Source organism: Notechis scutatus, chromosome 1, assembly GCF_049901735.1.
Source record: "Notechis scutatus isolate UNSWTSFEM ecotype Mainland chromosome 1, rNotScu1.2, whole genome shotgun sequence".
NCBI lineage: Eukaryota > Metazoa > Chordata > Lepidosauria > Squamata > Elapidae > Notechis > Notechis scutatus.
Genome location: NC_142009.1, coordinates 4300726 through 4311405, shown reverse-complemented (window position 1 = coordinate 4311405; position 10680 = coordinate 4300726). Strand labels below are relative to the sequence as shown.

Here is a 10680-nt window from a genome sequence, read left to right as displayed (position 1 = left end):
GGAATAAAAGATGGAGCTGTGGAGTGATTTTAAGACGTACAAGCAAATATCATTTCTCAAATTGATCTGCATTAAACTACATACACAGATGCTATAAATAGAAACATTTTTTGCAGAATGCATCATCCATCGGAATTATTGGTTAAAATTATCATTAAACCCCAGCCCCACCCCAGGGCAAAATGTACCCCCCTCCAACCCCGCTGCCTCTTTCACCTTCCAAAAAAAAAAAAAAAAACCTTCTTACCTGAGCTTTCTCACCTGTCCTTTTAAAGATGCTCAGTCCTTCTGCAATTCTTCGCTTTGCAAAGGGGTCCGGTAGGGGGCGCAAGACTCCCGAGCCCACCAAAAACTACACGTCCCATCTGCCCAATCGAACGCGAATTTGGCCACCCAACCTTGGAAGGCACGCCGGGAATGGTAGTCCGGCTGAAACCAAGCAGCGGGATTGGGTAAGAGGTGCGCTTGCGCACTCGAATCCAAACGAATGGAGGGTTTGTTTGTTTTTTTTTCCCCCCTCCCCTCTTCGGGGATTGGACTAAATTTCCCATGAAGCTCCGCGGGGTTTCCCCCTATTGGGAAAGCCGGGGCGAGCGGCGAACGGCACGACGGGAACTGTAGGCTTCGAGTTGTGAGGTGGGTGAAGAGAAAGAAGCTCAAATGGCGGCGGCCTTCCCCAGAGCCCCGAAGAAGCCCGATGAAGCCGGCAGGGCGACGGAAGCGGCCTCGCCGCTGCAGTACAGCCTCCTGCTGGAGTACCTGGTGGGCGAAAAGCGAGGCCCGAGGCCGGATTTCCCGCCGGGCGTCCTCGGGGGCTTCCCGGCGCCCGTCAAGAGCCCCGAGCAGAAGATGGTCGAGCGCGCCATGGAAAGCTGCGCCTTCAAGGCGACGCTGGCCTGTGTCGGCGGTGGGTGTCTTCCGAGGGGGCCTGGAAGGCCGACTTCAACCCCTCCCCTCTCTGCCTCGCTAGAGTCACGAGGACTACAACTCCCATCACCCTGTGATATTCCAGGCGGCCGCTAGGGGGCGATAGAGAGGAACTTCTGCGGTTCTCTGCTGCCCCCTGGCGGCCGTGGAGAGAGTTGCAACTCTAGCGCGCCATTCCTGCCTCGGGGCTCCGGAGTGGGTGAGGATGATGGGTGAGGTAGCTCCTCACCCCCAGGAAGGAGGAGGCTAGGTTTGCCAGAAAATTTATTTTCAATTGTTTATTTTCATTTATTTAACAATTGGCCACCCTTCTCAAAGAGCTATCTTGTTTTCATGCATTTATGAAATTTAGCTATCGGCCTTCTGTGTTAACCCACCTTTATTGTTGTTATGAATAATTCAAGGCAGGGAACAACGTAATACTGCCCCGTCCTCCAGTTTTCCCCACAACAACAACCCTGTGAGGTGGGCTGGGCTGAGAGAGAGAGAGGGATTGGCCCAAAATCACTCAGCTGGCCCCATGGCAGGACTAGAACTCCCAGTCTCCTGGTGATTGGCTCAAAGTCACCCAGTTGGGTTGCATGCATAAGGCGGGACTAGAACTCACCATCTCCTGGTGATTGGCTCAAAGTCACCCAGCCAGCTTTCATTCATAAGGCAGGAACTAGAACTCACTTTCTCCTGGTGATTGGTTCAAAGTCACCCAGTTGGCTTTCATGCCCAAGGCTAGAACTCATCATCTCCTGGTGATTGGCTCAAAGTCACCCAGCCAGCTTTCATTCATTCATAAGGCAGGAACTAGAATTCACCTCCTGGTGATCGGTTCAAGGTCACCCAGCCAGCTTTCATTCATAAGGCAGGAACTAGAATTCACCTCCTGGTGATTGGTTCAAAGTCACCCAGCCAGCTTTCATTCATAAGGCAGGAACTAGAATTCACCTCCTGTTGATTGGTTCAAGGTCACCCAGCCAGCTTTCATTCATAAGGCAGGAACTAGAATTCACCTCCTGTTGATTGGTTCAAAGTCACCCAGCCAGCTTTCATTCATAAGGCAGGAACTAGAATTCACCTCCTGGTGATCGGTTCAAGGTCACCCAGCCAGCTTTCATTCATAAGGCAGGAACTAGAATTCACCTCCTGGTGATTGGTTCAAAGTCACCCAGCCAGCTTTCATTCATAAGGCAGGAACTAGAATTCACCTCCTGGTGATTGGTTCAAGGTCACCCAGCCAGCTTTCATTCCTAAGGTGAGAACTAGAACTCACTGTCTCCTGGTGATTGGCTCAAAGTCACCAAGCCAGCTTTCATGCCTAAAGCGGGACTAGCATTCCCCATCTCCACGCACAGTGCATGGACAAAGCCAGATTCACTTAATGACCAAATGATTCATTTAAGTACAGCGATTCACTTAAATATGGCAAGAAAGCTCTCAAAAGCGGCAAAACTTACTGAAAAACTGTCTTGCTTAGCAACAGAAATGTTGGGCTCAAAAGTGTGGCTGTAAGAGAAGAACTACCTGTGTATGACTACCTTGTAAAGTGGAGATGGCATGAAAGCAAGCCCTTTGACTCCCCATTTGCACGATTCTCCAGACATGCATCCATCATTTCAGTCTTGGGTGAAGTGCCCTTGACTGACCTCTTTGCAATTCTGATCTGGCAGGTTTCGTCCTGGGAGGTGCCTTTGGCGTGTTCACCGCTGGCATCGATACCAACGTGGGCTTTGACCCTAAGGATCCCTACCGCACGCCGACAGCCAGAGAAGTCTTGAAAGATATGGGGCAGCGGGGAATGTCGTACGCCAAAAACTTTGCCATCGTGGGTGCAATGTTCTCTTGCACTGAATGCCTGGTGGAATCTGTGAGTAACTTCCTTGTTTTGATCTTGATTGAGAAAAGGGTCTGGGGACTATATCGTATGATGAACGGTTGAGGGAGAGAGAGCTAGGAGGTATATATATATATATACAAACTAGAGGTTTATTCTTCCAAACTTTCAGACTCCTACTTGGAGGCCATCCTCAGGGAACTTTTCATTCTTCAGCTGGGCTGTTGTATGCATAGTATCCAGTTTCCCCGAAAATATGACCTACCCTGAAAGTAAGTCCTAGCTTGATTTTTACACATGCACCCAATATAAACCCTACCTCCAAAATAAGCCCTAATTAAGATCCCGCCCACTCCAGAGTGAATGGGTAAAAATTAAGCTAGGGTGGAGATGGAGGGTGGAGCTGCCTTACTACTTACCTTTGGAACAGGTATAGCCAGGCCTCGCACACCCCGACATCTGCCTTGCCGGTCCATTTCGTCTGCAGCCGGCAAGGCTGGCAAGGCTTTCATGAAGGTCTCTAGCTGATAACAAAACTCGGGATCAACCCAGAGCTCTTTTATCGGCTGCAGAGGCCTTCAGGAAAGCCTTGCTGGCTGCAGAAGAAGAAGTTCCTGAAGGCCTCTGACAGCAAAAAGGAGGCCGGGGGCGATGTGCGCAAGTGAGGTTAGTCAGTGGATGACATCCCCCCAAAATAAGACCTGGTGCCTTTTTGGGTGGCAAAAAAATATACAAGACAGGGTCTTATTTTCGGGGAAACATGGTATTTATGTGGTGCCTGGTTGTGTGTGGCTTTTAGTTGTTAATTAGGACCATGTGGCGGGCTGTTAACACATTGATGTTTCCTTGTGCTGCTGCACCTTCAGCTCCTAAGTATGTGGTAAGCTGATAGTAAATCAGCACATCCTTTGACTTAACAAGGGGCTTGTTTCCCAGGCTTGAATCATTTCTCTGGCTATTTTTGCCCCTGCTCGGCCGACAATCGTAGTAGTCACGAAATAGAATGCATGTCCTTGTTCCTTGCAGTGTGAGGCTACTAATGAGTTCGAGTGTCCTTGTCTTAACTGCTCACTCATGTTCTTAGAAGGCCACAGAACAGCCCAATGCACACTTTCCGGAGGGAGAGAAGTTCCTTGAGGATGGGCTCCACGAGTCCAGAATCCTAGAAGAATAGACCTCTGGCCCCGGTGACCGACTCCGATTGAATCCCGCAACATTATCCTGGGAGCACGTATATTTTCCTTCATTTGCGAGCTATGCCTAGCTCAGGGGTGTCTCTTTCATTGAGGGCTGCATCAGGGTTGTGTTTGACCTCAGGGGGCCGGGGTGGGCGTGGCCAGGGTTGTTGTGCCCAACTTGGGGGCACCTGTGTGGCCTGAGCCGTCTGTCCGCGAAAACGGGCTCCCAAGCTCCGTTTTCAGCCGTGGCTGCCTCCTGCAAGCCTCCGCCAGCAGAAACCCTCCCGAGGCAGATCTAAGCACCCCGCAGGCCAGATTCATCCTCCGGGCCTTGAGTTTGACACCCCCTGATCTAGCCTGTTGAAGAGAAGAATTAGGGTGGACCTGATAGCAGTCTTCCCTGAAACTCCAATACTTTTGACCATCCGATGAGAAGAAAGGACTCCTCGAGTGAGGAGGATGGAAGGCAAAAGGGCAAGGGGACGGCAGAGGACGAGACGGATAGATAGCGTCATCAACACAACGGACGTGAATTTGGGCAAACTCTAGGAGACGGTGGAAGATGGCGGGGAGTGGGGGAGAAACGTGGAGCGCTGTGCTCCGTAGGGTCATGAGGAGGAGTCAGGCCTGACTTAGCCGCTTAACAGCAACAACAAAGATCTTCCAGTCCTTTAGAGCTGTTGCAGAGAATTATACTCCAACATACCAGAGAGCAGGACGAGAAGCAATGGGTGAACAAACAATCATGACAGAGAGATCTAACCTCGAATTAAGGGGAAATTTCCTGACCGTGAGGACAATTAATCCACGGAACAGCTTGCCTGCTGGAAGTGTGGGGGCTCCCATCGCTGGAGGTTTTCAAGAATAGACCGGACAACCATTTGACCAGGATGGTATGAAAGTCTTCCTACCTTGAGCCAGGGGGTTGGGCTAGAAGGCCTCCGGGGTTCCTTCCAGCCTTATGTTCCAGGATCTTGGTTTAATTCCCTTAAAAACAAGAAGAGGAAGGGCGACAGTCTCCGTCCTTCGGTGTCCTTGTAACCAGAGCTGCCCACATCCTGTGTTTAGAGCTCTTTCTCTGGCACCGTCTGGTTTTCCTTCGAGCTCAGAGGATAGGGAGGATCCCTAATGCATTAATGCATTTTGTTTTTAATATAAGAAAAATACGTGCGGTTTCCGAGAGGGATCTAAGCAAAGGCAGTCATTAAAGTATCATTACCTTCGGGAACTGTGGCTTTCAAAGAGCCTCTCAGTCGCCAGCCTTTCCAGAGTTCAGACTCTTGGGTTGCTTCGACTGGGACACAGACACAGGTGTATAGTCAGCGGTGCCCAAGATCCCATACCTCATTATCATTTTTGCTTCACTGATGGTTTTTATATCATCAGCATAAAATTTGTGGCGGAATGCAGTCCGCAGAGACAGCAGAGCTTGGAAAATAAATAGGAAGAGGGTGAAGGCCGACCCTCTCTAGTCGCCTCAGATGGGCATCCTATAGCAATAGCCCTTAGACTTATATACCACTTTATATTGCCTCTAAGCAGTTTACAGAGTCAGCCTCTTGCCCCCGACACTCTGGGTCCTCATTTAACCCATCTCGGAAGGATGGAAGGCCGAGTCAATCTTGAGCAGGTCAGGATCGAGCTCCTGGTAATGGGCAGAGTTAGTCTGCAATAATGCATTATAACCACTGTGCCACTATGGATTCCTCCCTCCTTCCCTTCCCTTCCTCCCCAAACAATAGGCCTTAAGACTTATATGCCACTTTCCAGCCCTCTCTAAGCCGTTTACAAAGTCAGACTCTTGCCCCCAACACTCTGGGTCCTCATTTTACCCACCTTGGAAGAATGGAAGGCCAAGTCAACCTTGAGGTGGTAAGGATCGCACTCCAGACCGGGGGCAGAGTTGGCCTGCCATACTGCATTCTAACCACTGTGCCACAGGAAGGAAAAAAGGGAAGAAGGAAGGAAGGAAGGAATAGCACTTGCACTTATATACTGCTTCCCCGTGCTTTCCAGCCGTCTCTAAGCGGTTTACAGAGCCAGCCTCTTGCCCCCAACACTCTGGGTCCTCATTTTACCCACCTTGGAAGGAGGGAAGGCTGAGTCAACCTTCAGCCTGGTAGATTCGAACTGCTAAATTGAAGGCAGTCGGCAGTCAGCCAAAGTAGCCGGCAGTACCGCATTCTAATCACTGCCCCACCACGGCTCATATTTACGAAATATAAATTTAATAAATATAAATTCACAGAGTATATCTAATACTTATGCAGATAGTTGCTTTAGTCTGGGAAACTTCTGTTTGTAGGCGAAGAGCAATAAAGAGCTATAGGTAGTCCTCATCTTACGACCACAGTTAAGCCCCCAAGTTCCCTGTTTAAGCCGGACACTTGTCAAGTGAGCCTTGCCCCCATTTTACAACCTTTCTTGCCACCGTTGTTAAGTGAATCTGACTTCCCCATTGAATTGGTTCCTCAGAAAGTTGCAAAAGGGGATCACATGACACACACACACACACACACACACACACCACCGGGAACACTGCAACTGTCATAAATGTGAGTCTTGTCAAGTGTCTAAAGTTTAATCCTGGGGATGCTTCAGTGGTCGTTGTGTGAAAAACGGTCTTAAGGCAGATTTTTTCCCCAGTGCTGTAGTCACTTTGAATGTCACTAAATGAACGGTTGTAAGTTGAGGACTATCTTTATTCCACAGATTGGTTTTGGTTCTTTGGGCCTGACAGTTTCCAGTCATGAAAGAAGCTCTTCACAACCTATTCTATTCTATTCTATTCTATTCTATTCTATTCTATTCTATTCTATTCTATTCTCTATTCTATTCTATTCTCTGTTTTCTATTCTATTCTATATTTTTATTCTCTGTTCTATTCTATTCTATTCTATTCTCTATTCTATTCTCTATTCTATTCTCTATTCTATTCTATTATTCTATTCTATATTTTATTCTTATTCTATTCTCTATTTTCTATATATTTTATTCTATATTTTATTTTTAAATTCTTATTCTATTCTATATTCTATTCTTAAATACTTATTCTAGTCTGTTCTATTCTTAAAATCCTTATTCTATCTATTCTCTATTCTATTCTATATTTTAAATTCTTATTCTATTCTGTTCTATTTTTAATATTCTTATTCTGTTCCCTGTATTTTCTATATTTTATTCTCTATTCTAATTCTATTCTATTACCCTATTCTAATTCTATTCTCTATTTTCTATTCTCTATTTTATTCTCTATTCTTATTCTATTTTATTCTATTTTATTATATCCTCCCAACTTTTTAGAAGGGACGTTAAACATGGGTGGTGGCTTCTTGACCGCCTCTTTTCTCGCTTCCCTAGTACCGAGGCAAATCCGATTGGAAGAACAGCGTCGCCAGCGGATGCATCACCGGCGGGGCCATCGGTTTCAGAGGTGAGCGCTTGCCTTCCAGGCTGTTTGGACAGGCTCCCCGGAGCCACAGCGGGACGGAGGCCCAGGCATTCCTGTACGAAGAAGCTGCCCTTGGCAACACAGCCCTGACTGCAGCTGGCGGAAGCCGAGGCATCGGCTTGCCAGAACATGGGCAGCCTGCCACTCTTTCTGGGATTCACAGCTCACGTGTCTTCCCCCGAGGATGCCAAGGTGGAAGCAAGTGTAATATTACGCAGGGTTCAAACGAGGCGAGTGCCTCGTTGGCGGTGGAAATCTTTAGTTATTTCGTTTTTTTAAAAGGAGCCGGGCCAGCAAAGAAATTTCTTTTTCAAAATGCCAAGCTCTAATGTCCCTTAAGTGTATTGAATGGTACCCCAAGCAAGCTCTTTTTTTAAAAACTGGATTGATTTAAATATTTTTGGGGGGTTAGGGGAGATATCCATGGAGATTCCCAATCCTTTAGGTCAGTAAGGACCAGCTTGGTGTGATCGGGGAAAAGGGAGCCTTCCTCGGGTGGTCCCTTCAAGAAATATCAAAACTTGGTTAGACGGACTGGGCTGGGGACACACAGGGCGTGGAACTCCCTGTCAGGCTAGGTGCAGGAGTGTCCGAAGGCCATTAGGTAACCATGATCTCCTTCTGTTAGCGCCTGGGGAGAAACCGACAAACCCAGTTTATGGCGGTTAAAACTGGTTCTTGCTGCAAAGTCCGCAGCTACACCGCCCCACGCAAAGCTGGAGCAGGGATTGGAGCGTCAAGGCAGCTCTAAATGTGCGGTTCCCCCACCAACAGCCAGCAAGTGCCTCGGCTCACGGACACGCTGTCATAGGTTAGCCATCACTGCTTTAGGTCATGCTTGTCCCAAAAGTGTTTTACCAAAAAACCAAGTGGACTTTCTTGCTTTTTTCCCCCCCCCCACCCTTTGAAAATGTTTTGTTTCACTTCTCATCCAAGCAGCTTCTTAGGTTCTGCTGAACTGAACTCAACTGGATGAGAAGCCAAAACGTTTTCAAGGGAAAAAACAAAAACACAAAAAAAATCCAGTTGCCTTTTGGAATAAAAAATAAAATCATTTTTGTAGAGAGCCACAGGAGGTTTTGAGCCTCTTTTTGAGCCTTCAGAGCTATTGCTTCTGTTGGGAGTATCCTTCCCTAGTAGGGTTTATAAATTGTGCACGAACCAAGAGACAAACGTAAACCACGATGGACTGTGATGCATGAATCCGGCCCAGTGTTTTCTCAGCCTTGACAAATTGAAGCCGTGTGGACTTCAAACTCCCAGAATCCTCCAGGAAATATATTTTAAGATGGATGGACTTCAACTCCCAGAATTCCTCTGCCAGCAAGGACTCCCTTTTGGCTTTTGGGGTCTCAGGTACAGGATGGAGCCCATCTCTGGTCTGTGTGAATGATTGGTTAGATAGTGCCCGGCTGCTACGTTTTATTTTCACTTAATATTGTGTATTTTACTGTAAGCGGCCCAGAGCCATGTGAAAACGAGACGGGTGGCTTTACACAGGTAGTCCTCGACTTAACGACCCTCTCTGAGCCCAGAATTTATGTAAATTCTGCCAGTCATTAAGCGGGCTACCACGTGAGCATTTACAGCCCCCCCCTTTTTCTTTTTGCAATAATCATTAAGTAAATGCTGCAATCATTCAAAGAATATGATGCTAAACGAAGCCTTTATTGTCCCACCGTGGGATACTGCAAACAGCCATAAACATGGGCCAGTTGCAAAACGCCCCCAATGCATTTGCAACTGGAGGGGAAAAGCCAACTTCCAAACTGGGCAGTCGGTAGCTCTGACGGGTTCTGTCATAACTTTGAGCAGTCGCTAAGCGAGGACTCCCTGCAAATGGAATAAATAAATCATAAATGATCGACTTCTCCTTTCCTTGCAGCCGGCCTCAAAGCTGGGGTCCTCGGCTGCGGGGGCTTCGCCGCCTTCTCCGCAGTGATCGACTACTACTTACGGTAGCAAGCCGAGGCCCCACCAGCAAGGACTTTTCTGACGGCCGCTGTGGAGGACAGCAGGGCCCAGTGGGCGTCTCGAGCCCCCCCCCCCACCAGGGCGGGGTTTATGAACGTTAAACCCAACCGAATGAGAACCCCAAATCTGCCACGGTTGGGAGAAGAACCACAGAGGAGCTTGTTGCAAGCTCTTGAGTTCTCCTGCTTGGATCTGGGAAGTGAGCTGCTGGGATGAAAAATGGGAGTTTTGTGGTTGCGTGTTTGGACTGGGAAGAACAAAAAAATCCTGGATTTCCCCCAAGGTAATCGGCGAATAAAACGGGATTTTTTTTTTTCAAAGTTTTGGAGTTGTAATTGTTCAGCAGTTTGCGGCTTCAAATCAGACGCCGGTGACGGCTGATCTAAAAGCCAGCAGCCTCTCCAGGAAGGAAGGAAAGGAAGGGAAGGAAGGAAGGAAGGAAGGGTAGGAAGGAGGAAGGAAGGAAGGAAGGAAGGAAGGAAGGAAGGAAGGAAGGAAGGAAGGAAGGAAGGAAGGAAGGAAGGGTAGGGAAGGAAGGAAGGAAGGAAGGAAGGAAGGAAGGGAAGGAAGGAAGGGTAGGAAGGAAAGAAGGAAGGAAGGGTAGGGAAGGAAGGAAGGAAGGAAGGAAGGAAGGAAGGGAGGGTAGGGAAGGAAGGAAGGAAGGGTAGGAAGGAAGGAAGGAAGGAAGGAAGGGTAGGAAGGGAAGGAAGGAAGGGTAGGAAGGAAGGAAGGAAGGAAGGAAGGGTAGGGAAGGAAGGAAAGGAAGGAAGGAAGGGTAGGAAGGAAGGAAGGGTAGGGAAGGAAGGAAGGAAGGAAGGAAGGAAGGAAGGAAGGAAGGAAGGGTAGGGAAGGAAGGAAGGAAGGAAGGAAGGATAGCAGAACAACAAGAGTTGGAAGGGACCTTGGAGGTCTTCTAGTCCAGCCACCTGCTCAAGCAGGAGAGTCTATACCATTTCAGACAAGTGGCTGTCCTGTCTCTTCTTAAAAAGCCTCCAGCGATAAAGCACTCACAGCTTTCTGGAGGCAAGTTGTTCCATGGGTTAATTGTCCTCAATGTTGGATTCATTAAGTTTCTCCTTAGTTCTAGGTGCTTCTCTCCTTGATTAGTTTCCAACCATTGCCCTCCCTCCCCTTCCCTCCCCTCCCCTTCCCTTCCCCTTCCCCTTCCATAGAATCATAGAATGGGATCTTGGAATTCTTCTAGTCCAGTGGTCGCCAACCAGTGGGGCGGGGACCCCTGGTGGTTTGTGAGAAAATGGTGGTGGTCCGCAGAGAAATGTCCCCCCCCCTCCAAAAGCAATTAATCCAGGCTGCGCCACCCACAT

At 48.3% G+C, this 10680-nt stretch overlaps 1 protein-coding gene across 2 annotated transcripts; it reads left to right on the top strand.

The window, feature by feature from the left end:
• The first annotated feature begins 467 nt into the window (after nt 1–467).
• TIMM22 (translocase of inner mitochondrial membrane 22) lies at nt 468–9675 on the top strand. 2 transcript variants are annotated; one of them, XM_026691562.2, is made up of 4 exons: nt 468–907; nt 2589–2785; nt 7291–7363; nt 9267–9675. In XM_026691562.2, the coding sequence occupies exons 1-4, from the start codon at nt 661–663 to the stop codon at nt 9341–9343; spliced, it is 594 nt and encodes a 197-aa protein (XP_026547347.1). In that variant the 5' UTR covers nt 468–660; the 3' UTR covers nt 9344–9675. The 2 variants fall into 2 exon arrangements, 1 of the variants encoding a protein (XP_026547347.1); XR_015750160.1 differs by lacking the exon at nt 9267–9675 and adding an exon at nt 8213–8451 and having other exon boundaries at nt 470–907; nt 7291–7826.
• The last annotated feature ends 1005 nt before the right edge of the window (nt 9676–10680 follow it).